Source organism: Zophobas morio, unplaced genomic scaffold (genome assembly GCF_036711695.1).
Source record: "Zophobas morio isolate AGI-343-1 ecotype UQ-CSIRO unplaced genomic scaffold, CSIRO_AGI_Zmor_V1 ptg000018l, whole genome shotgun sequence".
In the NCBI taxonomy this organism is placed as follows: domain Eukaryota; kingdom Metazoa; phylum Arthropoda; class Insecta; order Coleoptera; family Tenebrionidae; genus Zophobas; species Zophobas morio.
Window position 1 is genome coordinate 1,506,003 of NW_026972123.1, and position 23,749 is coordinate 1,529,751.

Consider the following 23,749-nt stretch of genomic DNA (forward strand, 5'->3'; position numbering starts at 1 on the left):
ATTTTCAATTTCTCGATTTTCGGTTTTTCAGATTTCTCTTTTTCGATATTACAATTTTTAATCTTTTTAGTTTCGATGTTTCGATTTTTTAATTCTTGATTTTTTAACTTTTCCATTGTCAGTTTTTAGACTTTTTTACTTATCAATTTTCCGATTTTTCGATTTTCGAACTTACATTTACATTTCGATTTTGCAACATTCCGACTCTTCGAATTTTTAATCTTTTTAATTTTCGATTTTTTGATTTTTGGACTTTTCGGAAGATTTTTTAAATTTTCTGGGTTTTTCGAAGTTTCAATTTTTCAACATTCTGATTACTCGAATCTTACATTTTTGATTTCTCGATTTTTCTATTTTCAATAATCGAATTTTCAATCATTTTACTATTCGGTTTTTTAACTTTTCAGATTATTTTTCTACTTTCTCGATTTTTCGAATTTTCGATATTCAAATTTTCAATCTTTTCACTTTTGATTTTTTGGTTTCTCGACTTTCCGAGGGATTTTTAAATTGCTCGATTTTTAGATTTTTCGACATTCCAATTTTTTGATTTTTTTTGTTTTTAATGTCCTATTTTCAATGTCTCGATTTTCGGTTTTTCAGATTTCTCTTTTTCGATATTACAATTTTCAGTCTTTAGTTTTCAATTTTTTAATTGTCGATTTTTCAACTGTTCCATTGTCAGTTTTTAGACTTTTTTACTTATCAATTTTCCGATTTTTCGATTTTCGAACTTTCATTTACATTTTGATTTTTCAACATTCCGGCTCTTCGAATTTTTAATCTTCTTAATTTTCGATTTCTTGATTTTTGGACTTTTGGGAAGATTTTTTAAAATTTTCTGGGTTATTCGAAGTTTCAATTTTTCAACATTTTGATTATTCGAATCTTACATTTTTGATTCCTCGATTTTTCCATTTTCAATAATCGAATTTACTTTCCGATTTTTTGATTTTCCGGAAGATTTTTCAACATTCCAATTTTTGATTTTTTTGTTTTCGGTTTTTCTAGTTTCAATTTCTCGGTTTTCGATTGTTCAGATTTTCTCTTTTTCGATATTCCAATTTTCCACCTTTTAGTTGTCGATTTTTCGATATTTTAATTTTCGATTTTTCAATATTTTTTTTTTCGAATATTTCGAATATTCTATTTTTTACTTTTTGATATCTCGATTTTTCGGTTGTTCGAATTTTCGATTTTTTAACATTTCGAATATTCGAATTTTAAAATTTTAAATTTTAAATTTATCGATTTTCATATTTTCACATTTTCGATATTCGAATTTTCAGATTTTTAACTTTTCGATTTTGCAACATTCCGACCCTTCGAATTTTCTTTTAGTTTTTGATTTGTCCATTTTTTTAATTTTAGATTTTTCAATTTTTTTTAATTGTCGATTTTGCATTTTTCGATACATATTTCCATTCATCAATTTCTCGATTTTCGATTTTTCAGATTTTCTCTTTTCTGATATTCCAATTTTCAATCTTTTTAGTTTTCAATTTTTTAATTGTCGATTTTTCAACTTTTCCATTGTCAGTTTTTAGACTTTTTTACTTATCAATTTTCCGATTTTTCGATTTTCGAACTTTCATTTACATCTCGATTTTGCAACATTCCGACTCTTCGAATTTTTAATCTTTTTAATTTTCGATTTTTTGATTTTTGGACTTTTCGGAACATATTTTAAAATTTTCTGGGTTTTTCGAAGTTTCCATTTTGCAACATCCTGATTATTCGAATCTTACATTTTTGATTTCTCGATTTTTCCATTTTCAATAATCGAATTTACTCTCCGATTTTTTTATTTTCCAGAAGATTTTTCAACTTTTTCGATTTTTCTACATTTCAATTTTTTGATTTTTTTGTTTCGGTTTTTCTAGTTTCAATTTCTCGATTTTCGATTTTTCAAATTTTCTTTTTTCTGATGTTCCAATTTTCAATCTTTTTAGTTTTCAATTTTTTAAATTTCGATTTTTCAACTTTTCCATTGTTCAGTTTTTAGACTTTTTTCACTTATCAATTTCCCGAATTTTCGATTTATCGATTTCCCGAATTTTCTATTTTTCAAATTTTTAAATTTTTCGATATTCGAATTTTCACTGTTCACTTTTCCATTTTTTAATTTCTCGATTTTTCAATTTTTTGACTTTCCGGAAGATTTTTAAATTGTCTCAGTTTATAGATTTTTCGATTATTCGAATTTTAGGTTTTTGGAATTTTCATTTTTTAGAGTCGCAAAATCAAATACATATTACTATTTTTCAAAAAAGCAGAATTTATAGGATTATTATACTTCAAGGGCCAGGGAAGTTTTGTAAAAATTACCTTCAACCAATTTTTCAGTTTCATGATTTTTCCATTTTTGTTTCTTCAATTTTTGATTCGCAATTTTCGAAAAAATGGAAAAATTGCAAAATTGTAAAATTGAAAAATCAAAAATTGATAAAAGTATAAAACGAATTGAAAAAGCTTGGAGAATTGAAAAATCGAATAAACGAAAAATGAAAGTTGTAATATAGAGATCGTGAAACGTCAAGAAAACATGAAAGTGGCAGTCGCCCAATGAACTAAAAAACAGCATTCATTTTAAACAATATAACAAATTCTTTATTTCAACTGACAAACTCAATCCACCTCCACCCTATTCACCGCCTCCATCTCCATCCCCGATTCCCCATTCCACTCCTGCACCTCCCCAGACATACCCCAAAAATAAAACCCCCACCCAAACAAGTTCGTCCCGATCAGCACCCCAAAAACGCCCCTCCACTGCTCAAAAACGTCCCCCTCCCCCCTAACGAACGCCGTCACCAGCAGCGACGACAAATACCCCGTGAAACCCCCAACAGTGGCCGCCGACCCCAGAATAGTCCCCGAATAAACCGGAGAAATATCCACAGTATTCGAAATAAAACCAGCCGCCGCCGATCCGAATATAGTCTGCCACAAAATGAAAACCGAAACCGAAACAATGCGAACGTAACCCCAGAAACACAAAACGGAGAGCAGGACCACAGAGCCCAGGAAAAACAGCCCAGTGAAGATTTTTCGGATGGTGGGGGTGGTGAAAGTGGCCGATTTGGTCCATCGATCGGCGAGGTAGCTTGTCACTAGAGCCATGATGTAGGGTCCTGGAAAATTATTAAGGTCGAGTTTTCCAAAAAAAAAAAAAAATGGGAAGTGACTCACCTAAGAAGGGCAAACTTGACAGTAGCCCGTTTTCTCTGATTTCGTAGTGGAGGACTTGTCGCATGTATAGTGGGAGATAGTTTAAAGTTGTGTTGGTGTTTAGCATAGCACAGGCGTTTGCCACGATAATAGCCCAAACGGCACGCGATTTGAAAATTTTCAACCAAGCGATTTTGAATTTTTTTACTTTTCGATTTCTCGATTTTTCAATTTTTCCATTTTCCAACATTTCGATTATCGAATTTTAGATGTTTTTGATTTTTCGATTTTCAAATTTTCAATATTCGAATTTTCAGTTTTTTTTTACTTTTCGATTTTGCAACATTGCGGTTCTTCGAATTTGAGATTTTTCTAATTTTCAATCTGTTTAATTTTCGATTTCTTAATTTTTCGACTTTTCGGAAGATTTTTTTTAATTTTACATTTTTGATTTCTCGATTTTTCCATTTTCAGTATTCAATTTTCTATCAATTTACTTTTCGATTTTTTGACTTTCCAGAAGATTTTTCAACTTTCTCGATTATTCGAATTTTCGATTTTTCAACATAACTATTTTGTGATTCCTTTGTTTTCGGTTTTTCTATTTTCAGTGTCTTGATTTTTTGATTTTTCAATTTTTTAAATTTTCAATTCTTCAGTTTTTTCGAATTTTCGATTTTTCAACATTCCGATTATTCGAATTTCAGATTTCTTGATTTTTCGACTTTTCGCGAGATTTTTCAATTTTTCGAATTTTAGATTTTATGATTTTCGATTTCTCGATTTTTCCATTTTCAACATTTTTACTGTTCAGTTTTTATACATTTCGATTTTGCAACATTTCGACCCCTCAAATTTTCGATTTTTCGATTTTTTGACTTTCTCGATTTTTCGAATATTCGACTTTTCAACATTCCAATTTTTTGATTTTTTTGTTTTCGGTTTTTCTGTTTTCAATTTGTCCTATTTCGATTTTTCAGATTTTCTCTTTTCGGTATTTCAATTTTCAGTCATTTTAGTTTTAGATTTTTCAATTTTACGATTATTCGAAATTTCGATTTTTCAAATATTTGATTTTCGATAGTCGAATTTTCGATTTTTCAACATTCCAATTTTTTGATTTTTTTTTTGTTTTCGGTTTTTCTATTTTCAATTTTGCGATTTTCGATTTTAAAAGATTTTTTCTTTTCCGACTTTCCAATTTTCAGTGTTTTAGTTCTCGATTTTTCAATTTTTCAATATGGACTTGATTTTCGATCTTCGAATTTTCAATCTTATTTTTCGACTTTTCGGAAGATTCTTCAATGTTTCTCAATTTCTCGAATTTTCAATTTTTCAAATTCTGATTATTGAATTTTTGATTTTTTGATTTTAGATTTTTTGACTTTCGAGAAGATTTTTCAACTTTCTCGATTTTTCGAATTTTCGATTTTCCAACATTCCATTTTTTATTTTTTTTCCGTTTTTCTATTTTCAATTTCCCGATTTTCGTTTATTCCAGATTTTCTTTTTTTCGATATTCCAATTTTCGATCTTTTTAGTTTTCGATTTTTCGATTTTTTAATTTTCGATTTTTCAGTTTTTCAATATTTCCATTCTTCAGTCGAATGTTCAATTTGTTTACTTTTCGATTAATAGATTTTTCAATTTTTGTATGTTCGAATTTTCGATTTTTCAACATTCGGATTATTCGAATTTTAGATTTTTTGGTTTTCGATTTCTTGATTTTTCGATTTTTCAAATTTTCGATATTCGAGTTTTCAGTTTCTTTACTTTTCGATTTTGCTACATTCCGGATATTCGAATATTAGATTTCTCGATATGTATTCGAATTTTCAATCTTTTAGTTTTCGATTTCTTGATTTTTCCATTTTCAATATTCGAATTGTCAGTCATTTTACTTTTCAATTTTTTGACTTCCCAGAAGATTTTTCAACTTTTTTGGTTTTTCGAATTTTCGATTTTTCAATTTTTCGTTTGTTCGAATTTTCATTCTTTTTAATTTTCGATTTCTTGATTTTTCGACTTTTAGGAAGATTTTGAAAATTGTCTCGATTTTTCGAATTTTCAATTATTCAACACTGTGTTCATTCGAATTTTACATTTTTGATTTTTGATTTCTCGATTTTTCCATTTTCAATATTCGATTTTTCGAATTTTCGATTTTTCAACATTCCAATTTTTTGATTTTTTTGTTTTCGGTTTTTCTATTTTTCATTTCTTGATTTTCGATTTGACAGATTTTCTCTTGTTCAATATTCCATTGTTCAATTTTTAGACTTTTTTACATATCGATTTTCCAAATTTTGGATTTATCGATTTTCCGAATTTTCGATTTTTAAATTTTTGATTTTTCGATATTCGAATTTTCAGTTGTTTTACTTTTAGATTTTTTGACTTCTCAGTTGCTGAATTTTCGATAGTCAAATTTTCAATCTTTTCGCTTTTGATTTTTTGGTTTCTCGATATTTCAATTTTCGACTTTCCGTGGGATTTTTAAATTGGTCGATTTTTAGATTTTTCGACATTCCAATTTTTTTATTTTTTGGTTGTTAGTTTTCTATTTTCAATTTCTCGATTTTCGATTTTTCAGATTTTCTCTTTTTGCATTTTCAATCCTTTTGGTTCTCGATTTTTCGATTTTTTAATTTTCGATTTGTCAGCTTTTCCATTATTCACTTTTTAGACTTTTTTACTTATCAATTTCCCGAATTTTCTATTTATCGATTTCCCGAATTTTCGATTTTTCAAATTTTTTGATTTCGATATTCGAATTTTCAGTTTTTTTACTTTTCAATTTTTTGATTTCTTCAGTTGCCGAATTTTCAATAGTCAAATTTTCAATCTTTTCACTTCTCGAATTTTTGGTTTCTCTATTTTTCAATTTTTCGACTTTCCCGGAGATTTTTAAATTGTTCGATTTTTAGATTTTTTGACATTCCAAATTTTTGATTTTTTTTTGTTTTTAGTGTTCTACTTTCAATTTCTCGATTTTCGGTTTTTCAGATTTCTCTTTTTCGATATTACAATTTTCAATCTTTTTAGTTTTCGATGTTTCGATTTTTTAATTCACGATTTTTCAACTTTTCCATTGTCAGTTTTTAGACTTTTTCCGATTTTTCGATTTTCGAACTTTCATTTACATTTCGATTTTGCAACATTCCGATTCTTCGAATTTTTAATCTTTTTAATTTTCGATTTCTTGATTTTTGGACTTTTCGGAAGATTTTTTAAATTTTCTGTCTTTTTCGAAGTTTCAATTTTTCAATATTCTGATTATTCGAAACTTACATTTTTAATTTCTCGATTTTGCCATTTACAATAATCGAATTTACTTTCCGATTTTTTGATTTTCCGGAAGATTTTTCAACTTTTTCGATTTTTCAACATTCCAATTTTTCAACATTCCAATTTTTGATTTTTTGTTTTCGGTTTTTCTAGTTTCAATTTCTCGATTTTCGATTGTTCAGATTTTCTCTTTTTCGATATTCCAATTTTCCACCTTTTAGTTTTCGATTTTTCGATATTTTAATTTTCGATTTTTCAATTTTTTTTTTTTCGAATATTTCGAATATTCTATTTTTTACTTTTTGATATCTCGATTTTTCGGTTGTTCGAATTTTCGATTTTTTAACATTTCGAATATTCGAATTTTAAAATTTTTAATTTTAAATTTATCGATTTTCAAATTTTCACATTTTCGATATTCGAATTTTCAGATTTTTAACTTTTCGATATTGCAACATTCCGACTCTTCGAATTTTCTTTTACTTTTCAATTTGCCCATTTTTTCAATTTTAGATTTTTCAATTTTTTTTAATTGTCGATTTTGCATTTTTCAATACATATTTCCATTCTTCAATTTCTCGATTTTCGATTTTTCAGATTTTCTCTTTTCTGATATTCCAATTTTCAGTCTTTTTAGTTTTCAATTTTTTAATTGTCGATTTTTCAACTTTTCCATTGTCAGTTTTTAGACTTTTTTACTTATCAATTTTCCAATTTTTCGATTTTCGAACTTTCATTTACATCTCGATTTTGCAACATTCCGACTCTTCGAATTTTTAATCTTTTTAATTTTCGATTTTTTGATTTTTGGACTTTTGGGAAGATTTTTTAAAATTTTCTGGGTTATTCGAAGTTTCAATTTTTCAACATTTTGATTATTCGAATCTTACATTTTTGATTCCTCGATTTTTCCATTTTCAATAATCCAATTTACTTTCCGATTTTTTGATTTTCCGGAAGATTTTTCAACATTCCAATTTTTGATTTTTTTGTGTTCGGTTTTTCTAGTTTCAATTTCTCGATTTTCGATTGTTCAGATTTTCTCTTTTTCGATATTCCAATTTTCCACCTTTTAGTTTTCGATTTTTCGATATTTTAATTTTCGATTTTTCAATTTTTTTTTTTTCGAATATTTCGAATATTCTATTTTTTACTTTTTGATATCTCGATTTTTCGGTTGTTCGAATTTTCGATTTTTTAACATTTCGAATATTCGAATTTTAAAATTTTTAATTTTAAATTTATCGATTTTCAAATTTTCACATTTTCGATATTCGAATTTTCAGATTTTTAACTTTTCGATATTGCAACATTCCGACTCTTCGAATTTTCTTTTACTTTTCAATTTGCCCATTTTTTCAATTTTAGATTTTTCAATTTTTTTTAATTGTCGATTTTGCATTTTTCAATACATATTTCCATTCTTCAATTTCTCGATTTTCGATTTTTCAGATTTTCTCTTTTCTGATATTCCAATTTTCAATCTTTTTAGTTTTCAATTTTTTAATTGTCGATTTTTCAACTTTTCCATTGTCAGTTTTTAGACTTTTTTACTTATCAATTTTCCGATTTTTCGATTTTCGAACTTTCATTTACATCTCGATTTTGCAACATTCCGACTCTTCGAATTTTTAATCTTTTTAATTTTCGATTTCTTGATTTTTGGACTTTTCGGAAGATTTTTTAAAATTTTCTGGGTTTTTCGAAGTTTCCATTTTGCAACATTCTGATTATTCGAATCTTACATTTTTGATTTCTCGATTTTTCCATTTTCAATAATCGAATTTACTTTCCGATTTTTTTATTTTCCAGAAGATTTTTCAACTTTTTCGATTTTTCTACATTTCAATTTTTTGATTTTTTTTGTTTCGGTTTTTCTAGTTTCAATTTCTCGATTTTCGATTTTTCAAATTTTCTTTTTTCTGATGTTCCAATTTTCAATCTTTTTAGTTTTCAATTTTTTAAATTTCGATTTTTCAACTTTTCCATTGTTCAGTTTTTAGACTTTTTTTCCTTATCAATTTCCCGAATTTTCGATTTATCGATTTCCCGAATTTTCTATTTTTCAAATTTTTAAATTTTTCGATATTCGAATTTTCACTGTTCACTTTTCCATTTTTTAATTTCTCGATTATTCGAATTTTAGGTTTTTGGAATTTTCATTTTTCAGAGTCGCAAAATCAAATACATGTTACTATTTTTCAAAAAAGCAGAATTTATTGGATTATTATACTTCAAGGGCCAGGGAAGTTTTGTAAAAATTACCTTCAACCAATTTTTCAGTTTCATGATTTTTCCATTTTTGTTTCTTCAATTTTTGATTCGCAATTTTCGAAAAAATGGAAAAATTGCAAAATTGTAAAATTGAAAAATCAAAAATTGATAAAAGTATAAAACGAATTGAAAAAGCTTGGAGAATTGAAAAATCGAATAAACGAAAAATGAAAGTTGTAATATAGAGATCGTGAAACGTCAAGAAAACATGAAAGTGGCAGTCGCCCAATGAACTAAAAAACAGCATTCATTTTAAACAAAGTAACAAATTCTTTATTTCAACTGACAAACTCAATCCACCTCCACCCTATTCACCGCCTCCATCTCCATCCCCGATTCCCCATTCCACTCCTGCACCTCCCCAGACATACCCCAAAAATAAAACCCCCACCCAAACAAGTTCGTCCCGATCAGCACCCCAAAAACGCCCCTCCACTGCTCAAAAACGTCCCCCTCCCCCCTAACGAACGCCGTCACCAGCAGCGACGACAAATACCCCGTGAAACCCCCAACAGTGGCCGCCGACCCCAGAATAGTCCCCGAATAAACTGGAGAAATATCCATAGTATTCGAAATAAAACCAGCCGCCGCCGATCCGAATATAGTCTGCCACAAAATGAAAACCGAAACCGAAACAATGCGAACGTAACCCCAGAAACACAAAACGGAGAGCAGGACCACAGAGCCCAGGAAAAACAGCCCAGTGAAGATTTTTCGGATGGTGGGGGTGGTGAAAGTGGCCGATTTGGTCCATCGATCGGCGAGGTAGCTTGTCACTAGAGCCATGCTGTAGGGTCCTGGAAAATTATTAAGGTCGAGTTTTCCAAAAAAAAAAAAAAAAATGAGAAGTGACTCGCCCAAAAAGGGCAAACTTGACAGTAGCCCGTTTTCTCTGATTTCGTAGTGGAGGACTTGACGCATGTACAGTGGGAGATAGTTGAAGGTCGTGTTGGTGTTTAGCATAGCACAGGCGTTTGCCACGATAATAGCCCAAACGGCACGCGATTTGAAAATTTTCAACCAAGCGATTTTGAATTTTTTACTTTTCGATTTCTCGATTTTTCAATTTTTCCATTTTCCAACATTTCGATTATCGAATTTTAGATGTTTTTGATTTTTCGATTTTCAAATTTTCAATATTCGAATTTTCAGTTTTTTTTTACTTTTCGATTTTGCAACATTGCGGTTCTTCGAATTTGAGATTTTTCTAATTTTCAATCTGTTTAATTTTCGATTTCTTAATTTTTCGACTTTTCGGAAGGTTTTTTTTAATTTTACATTTTTGATTTCTCGATTTTTCCATTTTCAGTATTCAATTTTCTATCAATTTACTTTTCGATTTTTTGACTTTCCAGAAGATTTTTCAACTTTCTCGATTATTCGAATTTTCGATTTTTCAACATAACTATTTTGTGATTCCTTTGTTTTCGGTTTTTCTATTTTCAGTGTCTTGATTTTTTGATTTTTCAATTTTTTAAATTTTCAATTCTTCAGTTTTTTCGAATTTTCGATTTTTCAACATTCCGATTATTCGAATTTCAGATTTCTTGATTTTTCGACTTTTCGGGAGATTTTTCAATTTTTCGAATTTTAGATTTTATGATTTTCGATTTCTCGATTTTTCCATTTTCAACGTTTTTACTGTTCAGTTTTTATACATTTCGATTTTGCAACATTTCGACCCCTCAAATTTTCGATTTTTCGATTTTTTGACTTTCTCGATTTTTCGAATTTTCGACGTTTCAACATTCCAATTTTTTGATTTTTTTGTTTTCGGTTTTTCTGTTTTCAATTTGTCCTATTTCGATTTTTCAGATTTTCTCTTTTCGGTATTTCAATTTTCGGTCATTTTAGTTTTAGATTTTTCAATTTTTCGATTATTCGAAATTTCGATTTTTCAAATATTTGATTTTCGATAGTCGAATTTTCGATTTTTCAACATTCCAATTTTTTGATTTTTTTTTGTTTTCGGTTTTTCTATTTTCAATTTTGCGATTTTCGATTTTAAAAGATTTTTTCTTTTCCGACTTTCCAATTTTCAGTGTTTTAGTTCTCGATTTTTCAATTTTTCAATATGGACTTGATTTTCGATCTTCGAATTTTCAATCTTATTTTTCGACTTTTCGGAAGATTCTTCAATGTTTCTCAATTTCTCGAATTTTCAATTTTTCAAATTCTGATTATTGAATTTTTGATTTTTTGATTTTAGATTTTTTGACTTTCGAGAAGATTTTTCAACTTTCTCGATTTTTCGAATTTTCGATTTTCCAACATTCCATTTTTTATTTTTTTTCCGTTTTTCTATTTTCAATTTCCCGATTTTCGTTTATTCCAGATTTTCTTTTTTTCGATATTCCAATTTTCGATCTTTTTAGTTTTCGATTTTTCGATTTTTTAATTTTCGATTTTTCAGTTTTTCAATATTTCCATTCTTCAGTCGAATGTTCAATTTGTTTACTTTTCGATTAATAGATTTTTCAATTTTTGTATGTTCGAATTTTCGATTTTTCAACATTCGGATTATTCGAATTTTAGATTTTTTGGTTTTCGATTTCTTGATTTTTCGATTTTTCAAATTTTCGATATTCGAGTTTTCAGTTTCTTTACTTTTCGATTTTGCTACATTCCGGATATTCGAATATTAGATTTCTCGATATGTATTCGAATTTTCAATCTTTTAGTTTTCGATTTCTTGATTTTTCCATTTTCAATATTCGAATTGTCAGTCATTTTACTTTTCAATTTTTTGACTTCCCAGAAGATTTTTCAACTTTTTTGGTTTTTCGAATTTTCGATTTTTCAATTTTTCGTTTGTTCGAATTTTCATTCTTTTTAATTTTCGATTTCTTGATTTTTCGACTTTTAGGAAGATTTTGAAAATTGTCTCGATTTTTCGAATTTTCAATTATTCAACACTGTGTTCATTCGAATTTTACATTTTTGATTTTTGATTACTCGATTTTTCCATTTTCAATACTCGATTTTTCAATCATTCACTTTTCGATTTTTTGACTTTCCAGAAGATTTTTCATTTTCTCGATTTTTCGAATTTTCGATTTTTCAACATTCCAATTTTTTGATTTTTTTGTTTTCGGTTTTTCTATTTTTCATTTCTTGATTTTCGATTTGACAGATTTTCTCTTGTTCAATATTCCATTGTTCAATTTTTAGACTTTTTTACATATCGATTTTCCAAATTTTGGATTTATCGATTTTCCGAATTTTCGATTTTTAAATTTTTGATTTTTCGATATTCGAATTTTCAGTTGTTTTACTTTTAGATTTTTTGATTTCTCAGTTGCTGAATTTTCGATAGTCAAATTTTCAATCTTTTCGCTTTTGATTTTTTGGTTTCTCGATTTTTCAATTTTCGACTTTCCGTGGGATTTTTAAATTGGTCGATTTTAAGATTTTTCGACATTCCAATTTTTTTATTTTTTGGTTTTTAGTTTTCTATTTTCAATTTCTCGATTTTCGATTTTTCAGATTTTCTCTTTTTGCATTTTCAATCCTTTTGGTTCTCGATTTTTCGATTTTTTAATTTTCGATTTGTCAGCTTTTCCATTATTCAGTTTTTAGACTTTTTTACTTATCAATTTCCCGAATTTTCTATTTATCGATTTCCCGAATTTTCGATTTTTCAAATTTTTTGATTTCGATATTCGAATTTTCAGTTTTTTTACTTTTCAATTTTTTGATTTCTTCAGTTGCCGAATTTTCAATAGTCAAATTTTCAATCTTTTCACTTCTCGAATTTTTGGTTTCTCTATTTTTCAATTTTTCGACTTTCCCGGAGATTTTTAAATTGTTCGATTTTTAGATTTTTCGACATTCCAAATTTTTGATTTTTTTTTGTTTTTAGTGTTCTATTTTCAATTTCTCGATTTTCGGTTTTTCAGATTTCTCTTTTTCGATATTACAATTTTCAATCTTTTTAGTTTTCGATGTTTCGATTTTTTAATTCACGATTTTTCAACTTTTCCATTGTCAGTTTTTAGACTTTTTTACTTATGAATTTTCCGATTTTTCGATTTTCGAACTTTCATTTACATTTCGATTTTGCAACATTCCGACTCTTCGAATTTTTAATCTTTTTAATTTTCGATTTCTTGATTTTTGGACTTTTCGGAAGATTTTTTAAATTTTCTGGGTTTTTCGAAGTTTCAATTTTTCAACATTCTGATTATTCGAATCTTACATTTTTGATTCCTCGATTTTTCCATTTACAATAATCGAATTTACTTTCCGATTTTTTGATTTTCCGGAAGATTTTTCAACTCTTTCGATTTTTCAACATTCCAATTTTTTTAATTTTTTTGTTTTCGGTTTTTCTAGTTTCAATTTGTCGATTTTCGATTGTTCAGATTTTCTCTTTTTCGATATTCCAGTTTTCCACGTTTTTAGTTTTCGATTTTTCGATATTTTAATTTTCGATTTTTCAATATTTTCAATCTTCAGTTTTTCGAATGTTCTATTTTTTACTTTTCGATATCTCGATTTGTCGGTTGTTCGAATTGTCGATTTTTTAACATTTCGATTATTCGAATTTTAAAATTTTTGATTTTAAATTTCTCGATTTTCAAATTTTCACATTTTCGATATTCGAATTTTCAGTTTTTTTACTTTTCGATATTGCAACATTCCGACTCTTCGAATTTTCTTTTACTTTTCGATTTGCCCATTTTTTCAATTTTAGATTTTTCAATTTTTTTAATTGTCGATTTTGCATTTTTCAGTACATATTTCCATTCATCAATTTCTCGATTTTCGATTTTTCAGATTTTCTCTTTTCTGATATTCCAATTTTCAATCTTTTTAGTTTTCAATTTTTTAATTGTCGATTTTTCAACTTTTCCATTGTCAGTTTTTAGACTTTTTTACTTATCAATTTTCCGATTTTTCGATTTTCGAACTTTCATTTACATCTCGATTTTGCAACATTCCGACTCTTCGAATTTTTAATCTTTTTAATTTTCGATTTTTTGATTTTTGGACTTTTCGGAACGTTTTTTAAAATTTTCTGGGTTTTTCGAAGTTTCCATTTTGCAACATTCTGATTATTCGAATCTTACATTTTTGATTTCTCGATTTTTCCATTTTCAATAATCGAATTTACTTTCCGATTTTTTTATTTTCCAGAAGATTTTTCAACTTTTTCGATTTTTCTACATTTCAATTTTTTGATTTTTTTGTTTCGGTTTTTCTAGTTTCAATTTCTCGATTTTCGATTTTTCAAATTTTCTTTTTTCTGATGTTCCAATTTTCAATCTTTTTAGTTTTCAATTTTTTAAATTTCGATTTTTCAACTTTTCCATTGTTCAGTTTTTAGACTTTTTTTCCTTATCAATTTCCCGAATTTTCGATTTATCGATTTCCCGAATTTTCTATTTTTCAAATTTTTAAATTTTTCGATATTCGAATTTTCACTGTTCACTTTTCCATTTTTTAATTTCTCGATTATTCGAATTTTAGGTTTTTGGAATTTTCATTTTTCAGAGTCGCAAAATCAAATACATATTACTATTTTTCAAAAATGCAGAATTTATTGGATTATTATACTTCAAGGGCCAGGGAAGTTTTGTAAAAATTACCTTCAACCAATTTTTCAGTTTCATGATTTTTCCATTTTTGTTTCTTCAATTTTTGATTCGCAATTTTCGAAAAAATGGAAAAATTGCAAAATTGTAAAATTGAAAAATCAAAAATTGATAAAAGTATAAAACGAATTGAAAAAGCTTGGAGAATTGAAAAATCGAATAAACGAAAAATGAAAGTTGTAATATAGAGATCGTGAAACGTCAAGAAAACATGAAAGTGGCAGTCGCCCAATGACTAAAAAACAGCATTCATTTTAAACACTATAACAAACTCTTTATTTCAACTGACAAACTCAATCCACCTCCACCCTATTCACCGCCTCCATCTCCATCCCCGATTCCCCATTCCACTCCTGCACCTGCCCAGACATACCCCAAAAATAAAACCCCCACCCAAACAAGTTCGTCCCGATCAGCACCCCAAAAACGCCCCTCCACTGCTCAAAAACGTCCCCCTCCCCCCTAACGAACGCCGTCACCAGCAGCGACGACAAATACCCCGTGAAACCCCCAACAGTGGCCGCCGACCCCAGAATAGTCCCCGAATAAACCGGAGAAATATCCACAGTATTCGAAATAAAACCAGCCGCCGCCGATCCGAATATAGTCTGCCACAAAATGAAAACCGAAACCGAAACAAAGCGAACGTAACCCCAGAAACACAAAACGGCGAGCAGGACCACAGAGCCCAGGAAAAACAGCCCAGTGAAGATTTTTCGGATGGTGGGGGTGGTGAAAGTGGCCGATTTGGTCCATCGATCGGCGAGGTAGCTTGTTGCTAGAGCCATGATGTAGGGTCCTGGAAAATTATTAATGTCGAGTTTTCCAAAAAAAAAAAAAAAAAATGGGAAGTGACTCACCTAAGAAGGGCAAACTTGACAGTAGCCCGTTTTCTCTGATTTCGTAGTGGAGGACTTGTCGCATGTATAGTGGGAGATAGTTTAAGGTTGTGTTGGTGTTTAGCATAGCACAGGCGTTTGCCACGATAATAGCCCAAACGGGACGCGATTTGAACATTTTCAACCAAGGGGTTTTGGTGGGGTTGGGTCGCTCGACGTGTGGGATAGCCTCGGCCAACGCCTCGCGCTCCAGTTGGCTGATCCTGGGGTGCTTCTCCGGCGAGTCGTACACCAAATAAAACCAACAAACGCACCATAGCACCACTGTGGCACCAGTGACGTAGAAAACGCTCGACCAACCCCAAGCATTGATCAGAAATCCGGACCCGGCTAGAGTAATCGTGGCCCCTATGTCACTGGCAAATACGTGCGATATAAATTTCGAGGTGTCTGTAACGGGAATCCATCGTCTGACTAGAGTGGCGACGGCCGGGAAAGCCACCCCTAGCGACAACCCCAAAGAAAATCTGACCACCATCAAGCAGAAATAATTAAAATTGTAAGCCAGAGGTGTCACTAGGGTGAGCAAACTCGCCAGAAGCATGGCACCACCGAGGACTATTCTAGTTCCGTGGATTTCGGCGAGTCGTCCTCCTAGCATCGGGGTGAGTAGGAACCCCCAGAAAAACACCCCGCGGATGTTGTTTTTTTGGGTGTCGTCGAAGTTGGAGCTGGTTTGGATTATTGCTATGGATATGTTGACTATTAGCATGTGGTGGAGCATGTAGTTGAGGATGACCATGAGGGATAAAATGCGGCGGCAGGTTAGAAGTTCTGGGGAAAAAGGGTTTTAATTAATTTTGTTAATTTGGCTTACGTGGTGTACCTGTTGCCATTGTCGGGTTGGTAGCGTTGCTAGTGGCGAAATGGTCTCTAATGAAGGTGGAGGTAGTATTTTTGCGATAAAGAAAAAGTAAGGTGGTTATTAGTCCCTAATAAAGAATGAATTGTGGCTGTCGTCGCACGTGTTTGCAATTTTGTTTCAGTGAGCAAGTATGTAAGTTGCAATAACTCATTTCGTGCTTTCTCGATGTTTCGTAGCTCCTAGAGAATGGAAAAGTAGAGCTCCCGTTTCCGTCTGTGTGTTTATAGGTAATTTTATTACCTTGAGCTGGTAAATCGCTATTAGAAATCATTTATTGGTTCGCCCTTCCAGTTATTTGATGACGTCATTTCAACAATTTTACTATTTGTATTAGAACCTACGAAGGGCATGTATTCTGTTTCTAGTTTATACAATACGATAATTTCAATGTGATGGTTTCAAGGAAATTGGCCACAGTTTTGATTGGTGGAAATTTTGATACTCTGTTTTATTGTGAAGCGTGTTATCTAAAAAATTAAATTAAAATTGTTTTATTTCAAGACCAAAAAAGTTAAATCAGCCGTTTAAAAAATGCAATTTAAATAAAAAAAAAATGGTAGAGGGTTATTTCGACAGAACTTCCCTTGTTTATCAATATTTTAAGTTTAAATTTTGTTTTTTAATTGAATTTTTCAATTTTTTATTTTTTTCTGTCTTCAGTTTTTCGATTTGTAATTTTTCGAGTTTTTACTTTAAATTTTTACAACTGTGGAATTTTTCAATTTTCGCGTTTTTTCTTTTCCAATTTTTTTGCTTTATAATTTTTTTCGATTTTTGGCTCTCGTTTTTTCATGTCTTGAGATTTGCAACTTTTAGATTTCGCTCTTTTTCGATTTTCCAATTTTTTGTGATTTTTTTTTGTTTTTTGGATTTCTATTTTTTTATTTATTGAATTATTCGATTCGTTTTATTTTCTTAATGTTTTCGAGTTTTCGTTTTATAATTTTTTGTTTTTTCAATTTAAAATTCTTCAATTTTCAGTTTTTAATTTTTTTGTTTGTTTTTCGGTTTGCAATTTTTCGAGTTTTTAGTTTAAACTTTTCAGTTTTTCAATTTTCCAACTGTGGAACTTCTTTCGATTTGAGTTTCTCGAGTTTCCAATTTTTTGTTTTAAAATTTTTGGATGTACAAGTTTTCAACTCGGTTTTTTGTTTTTTTTTTATTTTTTTATTTTTTCATTTTATATTTTTTATTTTTTCACTTGAATTTTTCAATTTTCTGTTTCTTAAGTTTTTCGATTTGCAATTTTTGGAGTTTTTAGTTTAAATTTTTCAGTTTTTCAATTTTCCATCTGTGGATGTGGATGTAATTTTTAGATTTTGTAATTTTTAATCCATTGGGTTTTTATTTTCTTTATTTTTTCAGTTGTTCGATTTTATAAATCTTTGTTTCTTTCAATGGTTCACTTCTTCAAGTTTTTTATTTGAATTTTTTTAATTTTTTCATCTTTTTTCAATTTTGCGGTGTGCAACTCTTCGTTTTTCATTTATTCAGTTTTTCGGTGTTCTGATTTTGGAATTGTTCTTTTTTCAATGTGAAATTTTTCAATTTTTGGGTTTTCCTATTTTTCAGTTTCGCGTTTTTCCTTTTTCCAATTTTTCGGATGTTTGAATTGTTTCGATTTTTTTGGTTTTTCAATTTTCCAGTTCGTTTTTTCAGTTTTTCGGTTTTCCATTTTCTCTGATTTTTTAGTTTTTCGATTTCTAATTTTTCAGTTCGTTGTTTTTTTAAATTTTTTCAATGTTTCTAGACTTCTTTTTTCAATTTTTCTTGTGTTGTTTATTTTATTTATTCTTACAGTTTCCGATTTTTCAAATTTTTATTTTTTTTTGTCTTCAGATTTTCAATTTTACAACTGGCATTTTTTAATTTTTAGATATTGCAATTTTTCGATTGGAGTTTCTCGACTTTTTTCGCCTCTTCAGTTTTTTATTTGGATTTTTTTCATTGTTTCTTTTTTTTTTTCAATTTTACGGTATGCAACTCAGCATTTCTTCAGTTTTTCCATTTTTCAATGTGAAATTTCTCGATTTTTGTGTTTTCTTATTTTTCATTTTCGGGTTTTTTCTTTTCCAATTTGATTGATTTATAAATTTTTTGGATTTTTGAGTTTCTCGTTTTTAGTTTTTCAATGTTTCAATTTGTCGTTTCTTCATTTCTTCGATTTTTCAAGTTTGTCTGATTTTTTTTGTTTTTAATGTTTTCAATTTTTCATTTTATAATTTTTTGCTTTTTCAATTTGAAATTGTTCAATTTTTATTTTCTCATTTCGGTTGTTTTTTGGAGGATATCATTTGGTTTTTTTTTTGTTTCTTCAGTTTTTCGATTTGCAATTTTTTGAGTTTTTAAGTTTATATTTCTAGTTTTTCAATTTTCCAAAGTACGAATTTTTTAATTTTTCGATTTGAGTTTCTCAAGTTTCAATTTTTAATTTTTCAATTTTTCTCTTCTTCAATTTTCTATTTGGATTCGATTCTCCAAGTTTTGGTTTTCTCAACTTTTCATATTTTTGTTTTTTCAATTTTAAGTTATGCAATTCTTCAAGTTTTCATTTTACATTTTTTTAGTTTTTCAATGTTTTTACTAATTTCGTATTTCTCAATTTTTCGATTTGAGTTTCCCAAGTTTCAATTCTTAACTTTCCAGTTTTCCGATTTTATATTTTTTTATTTTTTCACTTGAATTTTTCAAATTTTTGTTCCTCAAGTTTTTAGTTTAGTTTAAATTTTTCAGTTTTTTAATTTTTTCATCTGCATTTTTCGAGTTTTCAATTTCTAATTTTTAAATTTTTCGATTTGCAATTTTTCAATTCGGTTTTTGATTTTCTTTGTTACTTCAGTTTTTCGCTTTTATAATTTTTGGCTATTTCAATTTTTCACTTCCTCATTCTTTTTTGTTTGAATTTTTTAAATGTTTTGATTTTTTTCTTCAATTTTATGAGGTGCAATTCTGTATTTTCCATTTCTGCAGTTTTTCGGTTTTTCAATGTTTTGATTTTATAATTTTTTATTTCTCAGTACGAAATTTTTCAATTTTTGGGTTGTCCAATTTTTCGCTTTCGCGTTTTCCCTTGTTCTAATTTTTTGGATTTGAAATTTTTTTCAATTTTTGAGTTTCTTGTTTTTGGTTTTTCAGTGTTTCAATTTTCTCGTTTCTTTATTTCTTCGATTTCTAGTTAATTTTTTCAGGCTTTCGACTATCCATTTTTTTCTAATTTTTTATTTTTTGGATTACTTCTATATATTCGATTTTTCGAATCGTTTTATCTTCCTTTCGTTTTATAATTATTGGTTTTTTCAATTTATTATTTTTTGTTTCTACAGTTTTTCGATTTGCAATATTTTGAGTTTTTAAGTTTACATTTTTAGTTTTTCAATTTTCCAAATCTGAATTTTTCAATTTTTCGATTTGAGTTTCCCAAGTTTCAATTCTTAATTTTTCAGTTTTTCAATTTTTTTTTTATTTTTTGATTCGGAATTTTATTTTTTTTTGCAATTAATTTTTTGTTTCTTCAATTTTACAGTATACAACTCTTCGAGATTTAATTTTTCAGTTTTTCGTCTTCATTGTTCTAATTTTATAATTTTCTTTTTTCAATGTGAAATTTTTCAATTTTTGGGTTTTCCAATTATTCGCTTTCGTGTTTTTTTCTTTTTCAGATTTTTTGATTTATTAATTTTTTCGATTTTTGAGTTTCTCGTTTTTGGTTTTTCAGTGTTTCAGTTTTTCGTTTCTTCATCTGTTCGATTTGCAACTTCGCGATTTTCCACTTTTTTGTTTTTTCAATTTAGTTTTTTGATTTCCAATTTATTCAATTTTTCGATTCGCTTAATTTTCTAAATTTTTTCAATTTTTTGATTTGAGTTTTTATTTTCTTTATTTTTTCAATTTCACCAATTTTTTGCTTTCAGTTTTTAGATTTTGCAATTGTTTGAGTTTTTAAGTTTACCTTTTTATAGTTTTTCAATTTTCCACCTCCCGAATTTTTCACGTTTTCGATTTTAATTTTTGAAGTTTCAATGTTTTAATTTTCTCAATTTTCTAAGTCTGGAATTTCTCAATTATTAGATTTTGTAATTTTTCGATGTGCAATTTTTCATTTTAGTTTTATATTTTCTTTATTTTCGATTTTATAATTTTTTGAAATTTTCAATTTTTCACTTCTTCAATTTATTATTTGGATTCGATTTTCCGATTTCTCGTTTTCTCAACTTTTTGTTTTTTTTTTTGTTTTTTCAATTTTTTACTACTTTCGAATTTTTCGGTTTAATTTTTCCAAGTTTCAATTCTTAATTTTTCAGTTTTTCGATTGCATATTTTTTTATTTTTTTACCTGAATTTTTCGATTTGCAATTTTTCGAATTTTTAGTTTAAATTTTGCAGTTTTTCAATTGTCCAACTGTGGAATTTTTTAATTTTTCGATTTTGCAATTTTTCGATTTGCATTTCTCCAGTTTTCAATTTTTCGCTTCTTCAATATTTTTATTTGAATTTTTCTTTTCATTTTTCAATTCTTCAGTTTTTCGGTGTTCTGATTTTAGAATTTTCCTTTTTTTGATGTGAAATTTTTCAATTTCTAGGTTTTCCAATTTTTTACTTTCGGGTTTTTCCTTTTTCCAATTTTTTGAATTTATAAATTTTTTCGATACTGGATTTTCTCGTTGTTTTTCGATTTTCCAATTTTTTCAAATTTTTTAGTCTTTGGATTTCTAATTTTCCTCTTCATTCAATTTTTCAATTCGTTTTATTTTCTTAATTTTTTCAGTAATAATTTTTGTTTTTTTCAATACATATTTCATTTTTTTGTCGTGGAATTTTTTATTTTTACATTTTGCAATTTTTCAATTCCATTTTTTATTTTTTTATTATTTTTTTTAGTTTTTCGATGTTATAATTTTTTGTTTTTTCAACTTTTCATTTCTTCACTTCTTCGGTGTTCTGATTTTAGAATTTTTCTTTTTTCAATGTGAATTTTTTCAATTTTTGGGTTTTCCAATTTTTCAGTTTCGCGTTTTTCCTTTTTCGAATTTTTCGGATTTATAAATTGTTTCGATTTTTAAGTTTCTCATTTTTGGTTTTGCGATGTTTCAATTTTTCGTTTCTTCATTTCTCCAATTTTCCAGTTTTTCGATCTTTCAATGTTTTCTGATTTGATAGTTTTTGGATTTCTAATTTTTCAAATCTTTTTTTAATTTTTTCAATATTTATTTTTTTTTGTTTTCAATCTTAATATATCCAACTCATTTTTAAGTCTTTAGTTTTTCATTTTTTTCCAATTTTTGAATTTTTCAATTTTTAGATTTTGAAATTTTTCATTTCAGTTTCTAGACTTTTTAATTTTTCAATGTTTCAACTTTATAATTTCTTCTTTGTTCAATTTTTCGGTTTACATTTTTTGTTTCGGATGTTTATTTTCTTTATTTTTACCAGTTTCCTATTTTTCAGTATTCCGAGTTTAGATTTTTTTTATTTTTTGTTTCTTCATTTTTACGATAAGCGATATGCTGCAACTTTTCGAGTTTTCATTTTTCCGTTTTTCGATTTGCAATTTCACAAGTTTTCAAATTTTTATTTTTATTTTTTATTTATTTAAATGAAGTTGTACATTTTTTAATTGTAGATTTTTAAGTTTCATGTTCTGATATTTGATTTTTTTTTTCCAATGTAAAATTTTGCAATTTTTGGATTTTTCAATTTTTCATTTCTTCAATATTTGGTTTCCAATCTGTCTAGTTTTCATTCTAAACATGTAATATGTAATATTTTTTTAAATTATTCACTTTTTCAATTTTACGATTTTAGAATTTTTGCATTTTTCAATTATTGGATTTTAAAAGTTTTTCAATTTTTTGATCTGTCAGTGTTACAGTTTTGACGATTCTGTAATTTTTTGTTTCAATTTATTTATAAAAAAATTAAAATCAAAAATAAAAAACTAAGAAGTATAAAATGAAAACTTTAAAAAATGTAAAAAGTGAAAATCAAGAACTTTGGAAAACTGAAAAACCGAAAAATTGAAAATTCGAAAGATTTAAAAATTGAGAAACTTTAAAATTGAAAAAGTGCATAATTGAAATAACCAAAGAATGTAAAATAGAAAAATAGAAAATTAAAGAAATCAGAAAATTCAGAAATCCAAAAAATTATAAAATCGAAAGAAACACTGAAAAAATAAAGAAAGTGAACAAACGAGAAATTGTGCTATAAAACGGAGAAAATGAAAATTACAAAATCCGGAAAATCAAAAATAAAAGTTAAGAATTTGATAAATTAAGAAAAGAAAAATTGAAAATTGAGAAATTGAAGTCTAAAAAATGAAAAATTATGAAGTGGAAAAATTGCATATAGAAAAATTGAAGAAATGAGAAATCGAAGACTTGAAAGTCGAGAAATTGAAAAATTGAAAAAAGAAAAATTTTTAAATCAAAACATTGAAAAATCCAAAAATTGAGAAAATAAAAAATGAAAAAACGAAAACTGTAAAATCAAAAAATTGAAAATCGAGAAAACAAATACATGATTATAAATTACGAACTTTTTGATTTAATGGATACAATAATCATTAATTATTTATTTGAGTCACCCTGTATAAGCAATTCTAAAAAACTATGAGTGCTCGAGCAACCACAAGTTTAGCGTCACAATATTTTGCATATTTCAGGGATAATTTATTTGACAAAATTTTGAGATGGCGTCATCAATTATTTGGGAGGGGATAATCGAATAGATTTTGATTAACGATTTACTTTGGTTACAATAACCTCAAAACGTTTACAATTTTGTAATTTCGAAGTTAAATTCCAAAATTTTGTTATACAATTGGGATTTTTTTTTGTTTCAAAAATCTGAAAACAACACGGATTCATACACCACAAGTATAGGAATATCTTATCTTATAAAATTAAAAACGTGCGCAATCACTCACTACACTCTCTACACGTTGGAGCGACCAACCCGCGACCCTCACCCACTAACCTCACCTAGGCAGCCTCTAACCGCCTACAGCAGCTAAACATCTAAACTGTGTGTTTTGTAATTTTTGGGTTGTTGGTAAAATATTCCTTTCGGGACGCTAATGTGACTTGTTTTCTTTTCATCTCCCCCCGACCTCTCCCGCCTCCCGATTTTGATTTCACACCGCTTTGTACAAATCGTTATCAAAATTACTTTTTTTACTTTCGTTTTGGGTTCTGTTTTGGTTACGCTTTCGTTTCGTCCCCGCCCGAAATCCCCTCGTCCTTTCCGCCTGCTTAGTTGGTGCGAACCTACTACTCCTCATATCCCAACCAGGGCGAGTCAGGACCGAAGTCACGTGCGCCCAGTGCGGCTCCCACCTGGGGCACGTCTTCAACGACGGCCCGGCGCCCACGAAGAAGAGGTTCTGCATCAACTCGGCGTCGCTGAATTTCCTGCCCGACAAGAAGGACGGAGGGGATAGCTAAGGACTGACTTGACTTAACTTAAGTAATAACCGGACCACTAATACAAAGCGAGTGATAAGCGGCCTATTTCGTTGAGACGTTATTAACAAATTGGAGCCAAATGAAGCGATTTTTTACCTCACGTTGTTTTTTTTCTTGTTAGCTTGTTTTGTGTGTTGTGCATATCAGTAATCTTTCGAGGCTTTACATTTTGTGAATAAATTTTTTTTAAAA

At 28.4% G+C, this 23,749-nt stretch overlaps 1 protein-coding gene across 2 annotated transcripts in view; it reads left to right on the top strand.

Moving 5' to 3' along the window:
* LOC135130949 (methionine-R-sulfoxide reductase B1-like) overlaps positions 1 to 23,749 on the top strand; it is a 45,468-nt gene extending 21,719 nt beyond the window's left edge. The window contains exon 4 of one of the 2 annotated variants that reach the window (XM_064058427.1): positions 23,349 to 23,749. In XM_064058427.1, coding sequence (XP_063914497.1) covers positions 23,349 to 23,536 — 188 coding nt within the window. In that variant the 3' untranslated portion in view covers positions 23,537 to 23,749. The remainder of the gene's footprint in view (positions 1 to 23,348) is intronic. The other variant, XM_064058428.1, reaches the window with a different exon arrangement.